General features: G+C 41.0%; 1 protein-coding gene, 2 long non-coding RNA genes and 1 pseudogene across 4 annotated transcripts; 2 read left to right on the forward strand and 2 right to left on the reverse strand.

Annotated features, from left to right (window-relative positions):
* LOC115687676 (uncharacterized) overlaps positions 1–17,616 on the forward strand; it is a 30,723-nt pseudogene extending 13,107 nt beyond the window's left edge.
* LOC130139634 (uncharacterized) lies at positions 2,060–3,004 on the reverse strand. Its single transcript, XR_008817734.1, has 2 exons — positions 2,469–3,004; positions 2,060–2,396 (listed from the first exon to the last, which is right to left on the reverse strand). It is a non-coding gene; the product is annotated as an uncharacterized LOC130139634 (long non-coding RNA).
* Positions 3,181–5,225, reverse strand: LOC115687628 (uncharacterized). 2 transcript variants are annotated; one of them, XR_008817733.1, is made up of 5 exons: positions 4,686–5,225; positions 3,843–3,908; positions 3,617–3,712; positions 3,437–3,520; positions 3,181–3,353 (listed from the first exon to the last, which is right to left on the reverse strand). It is a non-coding gene; the product is annotated as an uncharacterized LOC115687628 (long non-coding RNA). The 2 variants fall into 2 exon arrangements; XR_008817732.1 differs by lacking the exon at positions 4,686–5,225 and adding an exon at positions 4,019–4,210.
* LOC115687627 (disease resistance protein RFL1-like) lies at positions 10,345–12,427 on the forward strand. Its single transcript, XM_056317025.1, has one exon. The coding sequence runs from the start codon at positions 11,168–11,170 to the stop codon at positions 12,086–12,088; it is 921 nt and encodes a 306-aa protein (XP_056173000.1). The 5' UTR covers positions 10,345–11,167; the 3' UTR covers positions 12,089–12,427.
* Positions 17,617–17,700: the final 84 nt, after the last annotated feature.

The following is a 17,700-nucleotide window of genomic DNA, read 5'->3' on the forward strand; positions in this document are numbered from 1 at the left end:
TGATCATAATTCGTGGTGTTCTATGACCATGTAGGGGTTTATCTTGCGTCAGAATAAGCAAAGCTGATATTGTTCGGCATACTTCAGATAAAAAGCGTTATGTTGCTTAAAACAGGCAAGCACCGTGTGTTGATCTTGTCTATCAAGAAAATTGACTCGAAAAACGATTATGTTTTGAATTAAGGTCTGCTTCTGGAGTGGAAGATGGGAATTTCTTCATTGGGACTTAACAAAATGACTAGCTGGATGAAAAATTTAGCATCCTGTTCAGGATAAGGTCTGTTTCCACAAGTTAGAGCATCATTTTCAGTAAATGAATTCCACATTTGAGGTCTGAATATTAGTTTCTTCTTTTTGTATATCTCTGCAATCTTAATTTCAATGTTCCTTGCACGGATTTGGAGCTTTTAGCAGTTCTTTCGTGCAATATTGCAAGTTTTTTTTGTGTCAATATGCCTTTCACATCTCCACATAAGTACATGGATATACATAAATTAAAGGAGGAAGAAAAGAAATGGGCACAAGACTAGCCAAACTGTCTGCAACGCGGAGCTTGAGCGCAAAATTTGGTTGCGCCATAACTTTCTCCACTAAACTCCATTCCAAGCGAGCTTATAGTTAAAAGAAAGCTCATTCAGAGCACTACAAGAACCCTAACTTGGCCGTCCCAAAATCGAGCCGAAAGCCGATGAAAATTGGCCTAAAAGCCGCTGGTCGCGCACTGTTCACTACGCGCGCTCAACTTCAAAAATTCATATCCGGCAAACCGTAAGTCCTAATCGGTTCCGTAAAATCTCAGTCCCGCAACATCCTAAACTACCAATTCTATATATATATACGCAGCTCAACGACTCAAAAATCGGATTTCACCGCTCGAATAACACATAAATGGGCACAAAGACTAGCCAAACTGTCCACAACGCGGAGCGTGAGCACGAAACTTGATTGCGCCATAACTTTCTCCACTAAACTCCGTTCCAATCAAGCTTATAGTTAAAAGAAAGCTCATTCGGAGCACTACAATAACCCTAATTTGGCCGTCCCAAAATCAAGCCGAAAGCCGACAAAAATCGGCCTAAAAGCCGCTGGTCGCGCACTGTTCACTGCAAGCGCTCAACTTCAAAAATTCATATCCGGCAAACCGTAAATCCTAATCGGGTTCCGTAAAATCCCACGGTCCCGCAACACCCTAAACTACCAATTCTACATATATACGCAGCTCAACGACTCAAAAATCGAACTTCGCCGCTCAAATAACATATAATTCCGAAATATGAGCCCTAACTCGGAAAAATATTCCAATTGAACAAACGCGGGGTGTGAATACTTACCGGACATTGCTAATCAAAGTCAAATCGGCTTGGCGAGACCCCCGCGGCACAAAACCCTCTTCTCTTTTTCTTCTTTCTCTTTCCTTTCCTCTCTTTTGTTCTCTTTTCTTTTGTTTCTCGACAACTCTCGGCCCCTTTAAAAATTAGAAGATGTCCACTGTAGTTTTTGTTGACTTGTTGGCTTGTTGAGACTTTTTTTCCAAATATTACAAGTTCTCTCGCTAAATCCTGAGTTTTGTTTTCCATTCTCTCCCAATCTTACTAACAAGTGAAGAGAGTTGTGAAATAACATAAAATGGCATCCATCTTGCAGACAATTACACTACTTAAAGAGCAATAAGTATATCTAATCTCCATGTTGCGACAATTCCATCCAATATTAACAAATTACATAATGACTTATGAAAAAGAGAATCTAGTTGGCCATTCTACTGTAATGCAGAAACAACCAAGCCAAATGAAAACAACAAAGTCAATCAGTTCACTCATATTGACAAGCTCACCACAAGGGACCTCACCCTAACCAGAGGGCAGAAACAGAGGACGTGCTATGTAGTTTATGGGAATTGCTAAAATAGAGGGCAGAGTGGATCGAGTAGGATCTTTCGCTTGAACAAATCAGACTATCTTTCCAAAAATAGTCATAACCAGACAATCTTTGCTGAAACAGTCAACCAAGAATTTGATTGAAGAACATGAAATCCCAAGTTATCATAATAAAGAAGCCGTAACTAGACTATCTTTCCCACGATCATTGCATAATGGAATAGTCAACATCTCATTCACTGAATCCATCAGCAACAAAAGAACAAAAACAACCACATCACTTCCCTGAACCCATCATCAACAAAAAAATACAGCCACATCACTTCCCTAAACCCAACCCTCACAAATGGCTATCATTCTTATAGGTCAGAGTTGCGTCCTTTCAATATTTTTTTTCTTTCTTGATGGCCTTGCTACTTTAACTGGAACTTCAACTTCAGCTTCTTGTGATGTTGATTCAACATGTGCTTGTGTATCAATTCTTTGTCTCTTGTCCTCTCTAGCACTTTTACTCTTAACCTAATATTATAAGATTTCATTAATTTAAAAATCGTTGTTAGTAAAAAAGTAAATCTAACAAAATGGAAGTACTTACCGGAAGTTTTTGCCTAGACAATGGTGTTTGTGATGCCGCTAACCCAGCCTTCTTAGTGGGGCATGTTAAACTATTGTGTCCCGTCTTCTTGCAACTTCGACATGTCATCTTCATTCCTACCCTCGACATCCTAATACCACTTGCGACCTCACCTTCCTCTCTTATTCTTTTATGTTTGCGTCTACCAGGCTTCGCCCTCGCTGGAAGTGATTCAGGGGCCTCCTTATTAGTCTTTTTCCAAAATTTCTCTCCTCGTATGGGTTGAATCATGTTCTGATATGCAGCTACGAACTTGGTCTTCTTATAACACTCATCCACTTAGTCATATGCATCCTCTTGCCTATGATTTAGAGCAGAAATGGCATGAGGACATGGGAAGATGAATAGTATCACCATACTAATACGCATACATTTATATGATAAGCAATAAACTTATCTATCACATAAGCTAGGAAGTTCTATCAACCAACATATCAATGAATATAGTGTGACATTGCGATAAGTGATACCTACATCTCAACCCAATATGAAATAGCACTTTATTCTACATCCTCTCTCAATTAGTTGTTTGAATAGACATCTCAGTTCATAAAAATAAAAATCATGCTTTCAAAGTCAAATGACAGGAAAAAAACATTTAGAATGCGTCATTTGCTTCTTCTTCATTAGAAGACGGTAAGGAAATTGTTGCTTAGGAGATTGAAGATCCATTAGGAGACTGTGAATGATTATTACCTGGGTTGGAAGGAAAAGACCAGTTGCCATTTAGTTTGGTTAAATGCAGATACATGTATGACGCGATCACTCCATTCTAAGTCCTTCCACTCATCAACAACACCATCATAGTGGAAAAGCATCACCACAAAATCATTTGACAGAAACTGCAAAGTGAAAATTGACACAGTTAGCCTGGAAAAAAGCTCGAGAAAAATAGGCTAAGCAACAGCCAGAAAAGTCTCCTCACCTTTGTAACCATTTTATTCACAAGATCCTTTTGCTTGATTCCAACAGCCACGGCAAACAAGTTAGACGAAGAACTAAGAGAGCCCTGTCCAAAGATCAAGCAAGTTAATGCATGTTCAGAACTATGATGTTATATCTTCTACATTGAAAAAACTATTGTCATTTCAGGCTGTTTTTTTACCTCTGCAGAATCCCATAACGGCCTCATTTCCAAATCAGAAGAATTGGCAACAATACCTTCTGGTAAGGCCTCACTTCCACGTGGTCCGCATCGATTCTGAAATGAAAACACAAATAAGCTATTAAGCAACAAGTGAGACATCTGGCATGGCACAATTAAATTGAAAGTGATGAAGTTCAAAACTGCCATTCTCTAATAACAAGCACTGGATGGAAGGATGACATACCGCACAAGTGCTGGTGTTAGAGCTCTGTCATATATCAATTATCCTCCAATCCCATCCTGAGAATTTCTGCAAAACATTTTCAATTTCATTCGCAACATCCAGCATATAAACTGCCGGGACCGAGTAACAGTGAAAAAACATGATGATCTGTAGAACTAAGAAGAGTAGGTATCCACCTCTCTGTAATCTGATGCCAACAGCGCACTCCCGATGAAGAGTCCTAGACAAAACAAAGATGCTGCAGGAAAGAAGTTACAGAATTGTATCTCTGTTCTTGTCATTCTATGCTTCCAGCAAGCATTTATCTAACCCTGAAAGCCATAATTGGACTGCAGTCCCATTGCTGTAATACATTTTACATATTCCTGCAAGTGATAGGATCTAGTCCTTAGTCAAGTTATCAATCTTATACTAAAATTATAAAATTAAACTAGTCAAAAACCAATTATTGACTTCAACACAAAATGGCAATTTTCAGTGAAGTAATCTCTTATAAAGTTCATCCAGTTTCAATGAACTCTAAGCAAAGGTGTATAGTCATAAGTGAAAAACTATTGCACCATGGTTATTCAGAGGTAGGTCCATTTAATCGTGAACACCAAAGTAAAATGCATCTCTGGAAATCCTAAGGATAGGAAAACTCGATGATAGTTTGACACTTGTTTATATGGCATTGTTGTGCATTTAAACCTAAACAACACTCGTAGACATAAACACTTACTAAACCTTAAAAAACCCTTAGGAAGTCTCTAAATAACACAAGAGTTACTAAGGCCATGTAGAGTTTGCTCCATTATGTTAATGCTAGACCAAAGAAACTTGAGATTTTTCAAGATTTCTTACTTGGTGGAGTACTGCCCTCCGGGTGCTAGATCCAACATATTCCTCAAGATATTCCTGCACATAATACATTACGCTTCCATAAGAGAAAGAAAAATAGACCAACGGCTTTACCCTATGGATTGCTCTCTCTCTCTCTCTCTCTCTCTCTCTCTCTCTCTCTCTCTCTCTCTCTCTCTCTCACACACACACACACACACTCACACAGATTATCTGAAACCTCTGTCCGTGGAAGCCTAACACATCGACGCACTTCCATGTCCCAAAAGAAAGACTCCAATCATAAGAACACAAATGAATTTACTTGGAGTCCTTTATTCATACAATCACAGAACAACTAATTGTTCTCCCGAAATCCTTATTTCTTTTGGGATGGAGAAAGATTAAGTATTTTTCCTTTGACAGAGATGAAAGGAGGATGCAGTGGATTTTACAATGATGGTTTAAGTACATAAGTACTGCCTACTTTTGAGTAGTGGGTATCCAAATCAACAGCAGCCCTTTGTTCTAGAGTCTTAGCCCTAAAAACGCGGACTGCAATTGAGATGGTTCGCCGGTCAATCTACGCAAATCAAAAGATCATCGTTAGACCACTCAAATAGTGGATCAAGTGTAATATCAGGACTGGATTCAATTTTTTTTGGTTTTAATTGACAATGTAATTGCATCATCAAAACTAATTTAATTCACATGGTAAATAGCACAAGTAGCTACTTAAAACAAGTATGGGAATTTCTTTGGGAAAGTAAAAATGAAACCAATTTCCTTGAGGAAAGTCAAAACAGCTTCCACTCCCCCAATAACAATGTTCCATCATATGGTGAGGTCAAGATACAGAATATGAATGGATTCAAGTAAACAATAAGCAGTTTCACCATTAAAAGGCAAACTGTGAGAGGACCCTTTTTTGCCTAGATGAAAACACGGAATCATCTCAGGAAGACTGCAACTGCGATGCAGAAAGGCTCTCGCTAGATATTGATCTTTCTTAGAATCTCTATTTCAATAAATCATTGTTCCTACACAATATCCAAGGTTAAGTCCTATGTCTCTGCATTGCTTCTCATTTTCACAAGGAAAAGGACTCCTGTAGCTAATCAACGAGAGATCTTTTGAAAAATAACCATCTCTATGATTTTGTGCAGTAGCTATAGCTGGGTTATTCAAGTGATGCAATGAGATCTTTTGAAGATTTTTCCATCTGAATGATTTTGTATGGCAGCTGTGACTGGGACATTCGAGAGATGCAAACTGTGAAAGCAACTTCTACTACGCGCAACATTAATAAGGAACATTCTTGACATGGATTAAAATCGGCAAGTAACCAACCAGTAAAAGTTCATAACGGCTCCTTTCTAAGCAATATATTAGTAAAAAAAATCCATTTCCTCTTGTTGATGTGGTTAAAGCAAAGGATAGGAGCATGGAACAGGCTCAGCATGCAATAAATGAACAACCTGTCTGTAAAGTACTGAATAGCGAACACCCACACAAACAAATAGTTCTTTTAATGATAAAAGAAACCGGTAAGAACATTCTTTCCCCTTTTAGTTTGCATGGAGAAAAATGTCAATCTCTATTCAAAGGAAGGATCATCGCATACTAAAATGAATGCAATACCTTTGGGAAACATTTATAACCTCCACCAGTCACATGTTGGCAATCCTAAAGGTAAAACTCTGTTGGGCACCATGGCAGCCAACTTGCAAGCGATCATAGCTCCTGTTTTGACAGCCAAAGAGGGCAGTTAGTCACCCTGAAACAAAAAGGACCCCGATCTGGACACATAGGCAGACATGTCATGGATGTGATTTTTAGTTCATTATTAAGTTTAAAAAATGGCCAGATAAATCCAGGCATCCAGAAATTGCAATCAGAATGGTTGTTTTAATTTCTCATATGAAGAACAGAGCCAAATAAGCATCCATGAAATTTGGGTCATTCAAAACTCATTCATTGAATGGCCAATGACATGGGCTCTTTCCCATCCCAGGTGATCGAGTACAGTAATCGCATCTTTCGCCATAATCTTTGTCCTGCTCCATAAATCACATCGAAAGTCAAAGTCAATTTTTGTTAAAATGTTTTTGGAACAGCACCAAATTATCATCAAACTAAAAGACTAAGAAAGCCATCCAATGTGCACGATTAGTCCAAGGAAAGTTGAAGCTGCATTTAAGCTTTGCACCAACTGGCAACCATTCTCCTGTGAATACGATCCCGATTCAAGAAACTCCACAAAGCAGCACACACTCAAACGAACTAGAAAGCTCACGGTATGCGTCGATTGGACTCACATGTACTCCAACTTGTCGGCGGGCATGAAAATGGGAGCTGATTGTTTTGATAATCCTTTTTCCACTTTTATCAGGAAACCAATTCCAAGTCCTCTCCAAGGACTAGGGAACGTGCTTCAGGTATTTATCCATAATAACTTTCAGTCAGCTGAAAATGGCAGAATTAGTCACTTTTCAATGTCAATGAGATCAGTTCAAGCACTCTAGATTTTGCTGTTCCTATCTTAACCATTATGTTACTTCCATGACAAATTAGAGTACCAACTTAAGCTGATAAGTACTTACTTCCATGACACTATTATATATTGCAATCTCCAATTAAAAGAAGAATTTGGAAATACAATTACTCGGTTTCAGGAATTTTTTTTGCGATAAATGGTTTCTAAATTCAATCTGCTCTACCATCCAACAAATGTGAAAGACCATGTAAGTTGAGAAAAAAACTCACCTCATGCTCTGGAATATAAACAACGACTGGCTGCTTGCATAATTTTGAAATTACCTGTAATGAATTTATGATTGGAACTGGTCAGAAGCTCAAGAAGAAATAAAGTGAGTGCTGCTAGCAAATGAAACTATCAAAATGTAGAGAATAAGAGGACACCACCAGCTCCAATTAGTGCTTGAGAAACCTAGAAGAATTTACAAAAACAAAAGACTACTACATTTGTCCCTAGATGATCCATCATACTGCTCGATTTGAAACCATAGTCAACTCTTAATTCTACCCGAGAGATAAGGAAGAAAAGAAGCCAACCCCTATTATTTCTGTCTTTGCCAAGGGCTTAATTTAACCACGACTGATCTAGTCCCAGAAAATCAAGAGAACTTCCATAAATTTACACTAGCAAAGGGAAGTGCATCACCAACCTGTATGCTGTTTATTAGTTCTTGAGGATGTTCAACCCTCAAACCTACCTGCAAGACACAATAGGAGGAAAAATGACAGTTAATAGTTTCATTTATATCACCAGTATCCATACATTTGGAATGATCTTACTATGCATACAGATCAAGTTGCCAAACAAGGCATTTCCAAAGATGCCAAACATTTTAGTGACAGGACTATATATTTGAGAGGATCAAGGGTCGCAAGTTGAAACAAGGTTGAAGTAGCGATCAAGATCACAATGCAAGAATATAACATTTCATAATTGTGGCTATAAAGAAGATGAGAAGATAATATTAGCACAACAGATGAGAAATTCATTGCCAAATTGCTTCTTTTGCACTGTCACGCAATCAATCAACTTCTCCTGTGAATACGCTCCCGATTCAAGAAACTCCACGAAGCAGCACACACTCAAACGAACTAGAAAGCTCACGGTATGCGTCGATCGGACTCACGTGTACTCCGACTTGTCGACGGGCATGGAGCTTCAGCCCACGCCGCGATTGTCGAACACGCACACCTCGACCCCACCATCACCACCACTAGCGCCAGCTTTGAGAGCTGAGCGGAGCCATTTCTCGGGACAGAGAGAGAGGGGCAGAGGACGAATCGCCAATGGGGGGCTTCGGAGGCGACGGCGTAGGCGGAGGCGGCCGCGTGGTCGGATCTGAGCCACCGATCTTCACGTTAGGGCAAAAACGATGAGAATAAGTTCAAGTCATATCAAATCTTAACCTGAGAATGGGGCTTCAGAGGCAACGTAGAGGGAGATCCGGAGCCCGAGATCGCCAAAGGGGCTTCGGGAGGCGACGGCGGAGGCGCGGTTCGTTACAGACAGCCGAGCGGTGCCCTTTCACGAGACAAAGAGAGAGGGGCAGAGGACGAATCGCCAATGGGAGCTTCGGAGGCGACGACGTAGGCGGAGGCGGCCGCGTGGTCGGGATCTGAGCCACCGACGGGCTCCGAGAGGCGACGGCGAAGGCAAGCGGTGGAGGCGGAGGCGCGGCTCACAAAAAGAGCCGTGCTTCGCGGAGGAAAGAGAGAGAGTAGATGGGTTTTCTGGAAGGGGACGGCTGAGGCAACCCGCGTAGGCGCGGCGGGTTCACGAGCAAAGGAGGCGAAGTCGCGGAGGAAGAAAGAGGAGGTCGGGAGCAGGAGAAATTTTGAGCGGGAGGAGTGAGGGAGAGAGAAACCAGATGAAAAGTGAATTTTTGAGCAGTCGCGGCGAGGCTAACGGAGGGTTAACGGAGAATGGGAGAGAGAAGGGAAAGCGGCTGATTCTTTAGTAAATCTGATCTGTGGGCCCTTCTTGCCACGTGTCTTCCGCTCAATGGTGTTATGTATTGCTGACGTGGTGTATTCCACTCACGCAATATCAAGACTTGTGGCTTTTTTTCCAAGAAATACTCTTTGATGGTAATTCTATTGTTTGTCTGCCTCGGAAAATTATGCAATGTGATGACGTGCCAATGTAAGTAGAAAAGGTGAATAGGGCAAAAAATTTTAAATCACCTAAAACCATCTTTCCAGGAAGGGGGTGCCCCTAGGACCCCATGCCTCAGAGACTTTTGCTCAGGCATTGTCTTAAAACTCTACTTCTATTCACCTCGCCATTTATCTCGACTGAAGCTCTCTCTCTCTCGCAGCCATTTCCTTTTACTTCCTTTTTCTCATTCCTTCTGCCTGTATTGTCTCTCGATTCCATTCTCGAACTAACTCTTGCTACGGCATTTCATTCGGCGGGTCATCAACAAGTTTTTATCAGGTGAGGCTGCTTTAGATTAGTGAAAATCTGGAGCTCTCTTTCGTTTCCGAAATTTTCCTGCAATCTCCTTGTAACCTCGTACCGATGGATTGTCATTTGATTTGGTAAACAAAATTTAGTACGTTCTTCTTAATACGTATAGCATTTCTCGCTCACTCTAGTCTCGTTCTCTACATGCTTTGTTTTGTTGGTGTCCTCCTGTATTAATGTCCTTGACACATTCGAACTATCTCAAATTGGCCTTTTTTAATCGAGCCAGTAGCCAGTGAAACGATGTTTATTAAAGAAAAAAAACAACCTTATTTCAAATGGCTTCGCCGTCCCCAAACTCCGCCTAGAGCTTTTCCACTTTCCTTTCGATTTTCTTATATCAAAGAGTACCTTGTTTTCAGTCTATAGGATAATTTTGAGAACAATTATTCCTTGATTTCCTTCGAAAACTGATCTATGACGCCATCCCTCCCAAAAATCTCCTCCCGTGTTTGCGTTTCTTTCAGTTGGGCTCATACGAACAATCTGATGACTGTCATTTCCATCTTCGTGTTCAGTCTTCTTCTTCAAATCTCGAATAATCCGAACTTAAGCCGCACTATCAATCCCTTCGATTCTCATTCTTCTCCCTCTACCACTAGTTGCCGAGGGTCGTGCGAGGAGCTCGACGCTCGCCTCTAGTCTCCAGATCTAGCCCGGTGAGAGTCGCGCAGGCTCACCGACGCTCGCCCGGTCGCCGCCGGTTGCCTGGTCGACACTCGCTGTGAAGCTCGCCTCCGGTCCCCTGGTCGACGCTTGCTGCGAAGCTCGCCTATTATCTCCTCTGGTGGCCTATGATCGCCTGGTCGACGCTCACCCAAGGCTAGCCGATGCTTGCCGGGTCGCTGCTGGTGGCCTGGTTGACACTCGCTGCGAAGCTCGCTGATAGTTGCTTAGTTGATGATGGCGCGAGGCTCGCGGGATCTCCAGTAGTCCTGCCCCCTCTCATTTTTCCTTTCTTTGAGCAAATACGCGTCTGAGAAAATGACTTCGCATTTTCCCAAAGCTCTCCCACCGCACCCAAAGATCATTTCATGTGGAGTTAGCCACCAAGTTTCAATTTGCACCTTACCAGGATCGGGGTTTTTCTGGGTAGGTCAACAACGAAGGAAGAACATATCCTTGGGACGTTCCAACTCTTGCCGATTGCTTCTTTGCCTCAAATTATAGCAGCGCCAAAAGCGAATTAAGTTGTCGTTTTGATTCCTCGCAGCTTCTCCCATAGCAAATTTCACCAAGACAACCCACATCATGGCCGTATGCTTCTTTTCTTTCTCTAGAGTCCTTCCATTTTCATTCTCGTCGTGCACCTCCAATCGTAATTAACAATCAACACTCGGAAATACTGAAGTGCTCAATTATAGGATCTAAAGTTAAAACATAAATGCTGAAAGCTAAGAACTTTTGTACCTTATGACCCAAAAAAAAAAAAAAAAAGAACTTTTGTACCTGGAATACTAATCGACAACATCTTTCCCCTAATGCTCGCAGCAGTCTGACAATGGATGCCAACAAAATTGTGGTATTCATCAACAATGTACTCAGTCTTGTTCAAAAGGTCAGCGGCCTCAGCAGAGTCGGAGTCGAAGCGCAGATGGATGCTCTGGAAATGAATATGGAAATGGTGTCAGCCATGAAGGCTGACATAAGTTTCCAACTAGAGCAGGAAGAGAGGAGACCGGGAAAGAAAAGGAAGAGAGAAGTTGACTTGTGGATGCGAAGAGCAGGAACGCTGGAGGATCAAGTCCACAACTTAGGACGACAAGTTAGACAGAGGCATTTCTTTTCTTGTCTCATGTTGGCGGATCAGGTGCGTGGCCTTGCGACTGAAGTGGACAAATTGCACGAGAAGGGCAGATTTGATAACGGTCTCACGCTGGATGTGAAACCGGCCCGAGGCTATGAACTACGACCAGGGGAATTAGTGGGACAAGCTTCTCAAACAAAAAGGGATGAGATCTGCGGTTGCTTGATGAACGAAGAGATGCTCCGAGTGGGTGTTTGGGGACAGGCGGGAGTGGGCAAAACCTTTCTCACGAAGCATGTACATGATCAAATAGTGCGAGATTGTCCAAGGTTTGATGGTGCTTGTTTGGTCACTGTATCGCGAGAAGCCACTGTTGGTACGATACAAACTGACATTGCGAAGTATCTCAAACTAGATTTGACTGAGGTGAGCTGTGTTTACTGGGGAGCAAGACTGAAGGAGGCATTGCAGGGTAGGAAACTCCTCCTTATCTTGGATGATGTTCGGAAATATTACTCTTTGGAAGAAGTGGGTCTAGTCCTAGAAAGAAATGGATGCAAATTGATCGTGACGTCGCGATCGAGGGAGCTGTGCGAGCAAATGAATTGCCACAGGCTTGTCCATGTAGCAACTCTTGCCGAGGAGATACGTCAAGGGTTGGAAGAAGAAGTGTAAAAACTAGAATTAGAGGGGTTGGGGAAGTTGGAAGAGGGAAGGTGGGGGTCTGACGGCGTTGATGAATTTGACTGGGATGTTCGGGGGCAAGATCATCTGTGATTCCATCGAGCAACTCGGGATTTGCAATGTCCCCAAGTTAGAGAGGATTTTAGAAGCACCTCTCTTCATCATTTCCATTTAACATAACCCATGATAGAAGAAATTTTGAGTTCTTTTCATTTCTGTATCATTGCAACATTTTGACAAGCTTGATGTTTGAACGTGGACCTCAGGACTAAAGGGTTTCTTTCTTCTTTTTTGCCTTTGTTTTCTTTGTGGGGGCTTGGGGGGATTTGACTTGATGTCATTTTCATCGACTGAGCTTAGCTTGGAAGTTATGTATAAACCGATTAACTTTTCTCTCTGCCTACTCATGTTCAGATTCGAGTGCTTCCTGTTTATGATGCAACTCTTGGTGAAACTCCTCACATGTTAAACATGTTCGGGTGCACTTGAAATTAAACCCTCTTCATGTTTTTGCAAACATCCCTGTTGTCCGACTCCGGGAATAATGACTAAACACAATAATGAAATGACTCGCTTTCAACTCTCGTTCTCTCACACCCTCTGCTCGCCTTATCCAACTCCATCTCTTAGAGAACTGAAAGCAGATTTTTGAGCAAGATAATTACGACTTCTTCATAACTAGTAACGGCAACGGTGAAGAAGATATGCGCGCTCCTCCTCCATATGTCTACTTATGATACCACTTTTCGAGAACTTAAGCCCCAAGAAAAAGGGTTTTTTTGCACATGATCTACAAGAATGATCAACCGAAGAAAACAAGCCAAAAGTCGTCTGAATACCACTCAATCGCATCCATGTAATTAACAACAACAATGGAGTGATTTTTAGAGTCTCATTGGGATGCATTATTCTATAATCGGAGAACCAATCATTTTCCAATGTACAATCACTTCCTTAAAAGGAGCCAAAGGTTTGGATATGGTTTCACCGGAATTGATCCGGCGACGAAATATCTTTTATCAAAAGTTGTTTTTCGATTTTTAATTAGATGAGACAAGGCCATGTGGCAACTCCGAATAGGAAATATCATAGCTAAATAAGGAGATCAACAACTTCACCAAAGATAGAACTATACAAACACAAATCGTGCCCGAATTCAATCGATGACAAGGCTCGAAAAATATAGCCACTTTACAAGAACAAAGCGAAAACAAACGATGCCGGAATTTAATCAATGACAAAACTTGGAACGCGACATGCGTTGAAATAGAAGCTTTCGTTAACTACATTCGACAGTAGGTGGGCTTAAGCTGCTTAGATCGGATGGTGGGTCTTGCCCTGCACCTTCTCTCTCAAAATATATGATTGAATAGATAGGAAGATCTTGATTCCCCATCCCTCGTAGTCCCTCTTTTGTCAATTCGCCCCTAAGAAACGAAGTAACTCGATTTTTTCGTTGAGAATTCCTCATTCTCGGCGGTGAATTCAAAACTTATGGAGCCCTATCTATTCCATCTCTCGAGCCCCAAAGAAAATCGCCTCTCCTTCGGGCTCTACATCTCTTTTGACTTTATGTATGTGGGCACCTGGTATCTGTGAGGGTTTACTCACCCAATGCTACATTGGAATTTAATCAACGATGCGGATCTAGAAATTACAGCTAAAAAACACACCGGAATTTAATTGACGGCTTGCTTTGTGTTCCATTCGTGACCTGTCTGAGATTCAATAAGGTTAGTAGACAGATTTCTTGTCGAATGCAAGAAGAGAAGTGATTGAAACTGTCGCAAGTATTTATCTCGAAGATGATTTCCCCAACATGGCATGAGATCTACTTACTCATTTTAAGCTCAATTTACCTCACGAAATCCGCAAAAATAGAGAAATTGCACCAAATACTCTTAACTAATAAGATGACTTTGAACATTGTTCGCTGATAATTTTTTATTTTGGCCGCAAGAAAAAACTGCCAATTTGTTACAGCATCGTCATAACTACCAAAAGTTTACTTTAATGCATTCTCCGAGCAGCTTGAGGATTTACTACTGCAGCTTTGAGAAATCAGAAATTTTAACATCCACTTGAAGTGACATTGGGAGAGCTAGAAGAGGACAACTTCAATTATGAACAAAGAATCAATTTCAGGTGGAAATAACCTTCCATAACACAGATTGCTTTTGACACGAAAGCGACCTTTTGGGGGGGGGGGGGGAAATTTGCCTCCAATGTGAACCCAAGGTTTTGGCTATCTGCCAAGAAGGATGCGTTCAAGACGGTTGATGATAACACTATCGTTTGTCTAACTCGGACAATAATGCAAGTTAGGTCGATGCAACTTGAATACCTGACAATAAAGCCAGAAAGATAAAGAGGGCATATACTAATTTTAAATTAACTAAAACCATCTTCCAAGAAGGTGTGTACTTTTGGTTCTATTCACTTCACCATATTCCTCGACTTTAGCTTCTCTGTCGCAGCCATTCCTTCGTTTACTCTCCCTATGTGGTCTCTTAATTCCGTCGTTGAATTAATCTCTAGTTGAGGTATTCTATTTGGAGGATTATCAGCAAGTTTTGCGTAGGTGAGACTGCTTTAGGTTAGTGAAAAGTTGGAGCTCTCCTTTTTTTTCCTAAATTTCCTGCCCTCTCCATGTAACTACTAGTACTGCTAAATTGTCATTTGATTTGGTAGACAAAATCCGGTACTAGTACATATAGCATTTCTCACTCTCCATAGTCCTGTTTTCCAAGCTTCTTTTTTTAAATTTTTTTTTATTGATGCCCCCTTTGTAAATGTCCTCGACACATTTGAACTATCTCGCGTTGCTCGTACAATTGATTCAGTAGCTAGTGAAACGATATTTGTTGAAAAAAAAGGAATCTATTTCGAATAGCTTCGTTGCCTCAAACTACGTCAAAAGCGTTATGAGATTTTCTTATGTCATATAGTACCTTCTTTTGAGTCTATACGTTAATTTTGAGAATAATTCTCCGGTTTTTCCTTTGAGAACTGATCTCAAAAAGATTACTTTTGAACTTGTGGATTATGGAAAAACGTAATTCATACCACCGCATGAAGACTATTGCATGTGGAGTCAGCCATCGAAGTTCCGATCTGCACCTTACCCGGGTCCTTTGATAGGGATAGCTCATGGGCTTGGAATTTCTCAATGAAGGAAGAACGTGTCCTTGGAGCAGGAAAATTACCAAAAAAATTGTTAATTCTATTGCACTTGTGCCAATTCAGTCCTAAATTTTTTAATTTAATTAATTTAATCCTAAATTTTTTAACGATTTGCCAATCAATCTTAAACCTTTCTATTGTGCCAAATAATTCTGAACCTTTTGACGATCTGTCAATATAGTCATTTTAGTCAATTTTGATCGAAAATTGCCGAAACTTTAAATTTTTAATTTTTTTCTTTTTTTCTTCAATTCTTTTCTTTTCTTTTCCTAATTCTAGGCCGGCGACGGTCGCGACTCCCTTGCCTCGACTAGGCAAGGCGGGTTAGGGATTAAGAAAAGAAAAGAAAAGAAAAGAAAAGAAAAGGAAAGAAGAAGAAAAATAATAAAAAAATTCAAAAATTATCTATGTTAGCATCAGCCGTCTCACATAGGGCAGCCCACACTAACTAGACTATCACGTCAGCGATTTATGGCCAAAATTGGCCGGAATGATTAAATTGGCAAATCGTCAAAGGGTTTATGATTAAATTGGCAAAATTGAAAAGTTTAAGATTAAATTGGCAAATCGTCATAAGGTTAAATTGATTGAATTAAAAAGTTTAAAATTGAAGTGGGACAAAAGCACTAAATGTAAGAATTTTTTTTGGTAATTTTCCCCATTGGGACGTGGGACTCTTGCCATTTGCTTCTTTGCCTCAAATTAAAGCAGCGAATCAAGTTGTCGTTTTGATTCCCCACAGGTTTTCTCATGGCAAACTCCACCCAGACAACCCACATCATGGATTCGACCCAAAAAAAAAAAAAAACCCACATCGTGGCTGTGTGCTTCTTTTATTTCTCTAAAGTCCTTCCGTTTTCATTCTTGCCTTGCATCTCGACTCCTAATCAACAAGTGACACTCGAAAATACTGAGGTACTCAAGCATCGGATCAAAGTCCAAATATAAATGCTGAAAGCTAAAAAGTTTTGCACCTGGAATACTAGTTGACCACATCTTTCCCCTTATGCTCTCAGCAGTCTTACAATGGATGTCGACAAAATTCTGGGAATCGCCAAAGATGCCGTCGGTCTTGTGCAAAAGGTCATCAACGTTGGTGGAGCCAAAGCGAAGATGGATGCAGTGGAAATGAATATGGGAATTGTCTCAAGTCTCAACCAGGAAGACTGACATAAGTTTTGAACTAGACCAGGAAGAGAGGAGACCGGGAAAGAAAAGGAAGAAAGAAATTGACTTGTGGATGCAAAGTAAAAGTGTAGGATCGCTAGAGGATCGAGTCCACGAGTTGAGACGAAGAGTCAAAGAGCGGCATTTCTTTTTCTCGTCTCATGTTGGAGGATCAGGTGCGTACCCTTGCGGCTAAAGTGGAAATATCGCGTGAGAAGGGCAGACTTGATAACGGTCTCACGCTTGGATGTGAAACTGGCCCGAGGCTATGAACTACAACCAGGGTAAGCGGGACAAGCTTGTCAAACAAAGAGGGATGAGATCTGGTATTGCTTGATGAACCAAGAGGCGCTCCATCTGGCTGTTTGGGGACAGGCCGGGGTGTGCAGAACCTTTTGCGTGATGCATATACATGATCAAATAGTGCAAGATTGTGCAAGGTTCGATGGTGCTTGTTTGATAACTATATCGCAAGAACGCACTGTTGGTACTATACAAACTGATATTGCGAAATATCTCGAACTAGATTTGATGGGGGTGAACGGTGTTTTACCGGGTCCAAGGCTGAAGGAGGCATATCAGGGTGGGAGACGACTCCTTATTTTGAATGATGTTTCGAAATATTACTCTTTGGAAGAAGTCGGTATATATAGTCATAGAAAGACATGGATGTAAATTGATCGTGATGTCACGATTGAGCTATAGCTGGAATGAACTGTCACGAGCTGGTCCATGTATAAACTCTTCCCGAGCAGATACCTCAAGTTGTATTTAAGTGTCAAATTGGAGATACGGTCATTTTTCTGGATGCTATTATTGACTTTGCTTTGCTTGAAAGTCTGTGAATCCACCGAATAACTTTTCTCTCTGCCTATTCATGTTCGAACTCGAGTGCTTTCAGTTTGTGTTACCACCCCAAATGCTCTCTTGAGATACTGTGAAACTCCTCAAAATGTAACATGTTTGGGTTCCCTTGAAATTAGCGCCTCTTCATTTCAAAATGACTCGCTTTCAACTCCCGTCCGCGCACACCCTTGCTCTCCTCCTACGTATGTGTACTAGATACAACTCTTCAAGAACTATTAATCTAACAACTCTAATGACTTATTCCGACATAAACTGAAAGAAAAAGGGGTTTTGCACATAATCTGCAAGAGTGAATATATACATCCTCCAAAGAAGACAAGCTGAAAGTGGTCCGAATGCCACTCAATGGCATCCATGTAATCAACAATAATGGGATGATTTTCAAT

The sequence above is a fragment of the Syzygium oleosum genome, unplaced genomic scaffold (genome assembly GCF_021117445.2).
Source record: "Syzygium oleosum isolate NSW1041296 unplaced genomic scaffold, Sole_v2.1 Sole_v2.13, whole genome shotgun sequence".
Lineage (NCBI taxonomy): Eukaryota > Viridiplantae > Streptophyta > Magnoliopsida > Myrtales > Myrtaceae > Syzygium > Syzygium oleosum.

What these genes read in the sequence shown, in the direction of transcription:
- LOC115687627 (XM_056317025.1), top strand. Translation starts at nt 11,168, where the DNA reads ATGGATGCCAACAAAATTGTGGTATTCATCAACAATGTACTCAGTCTT.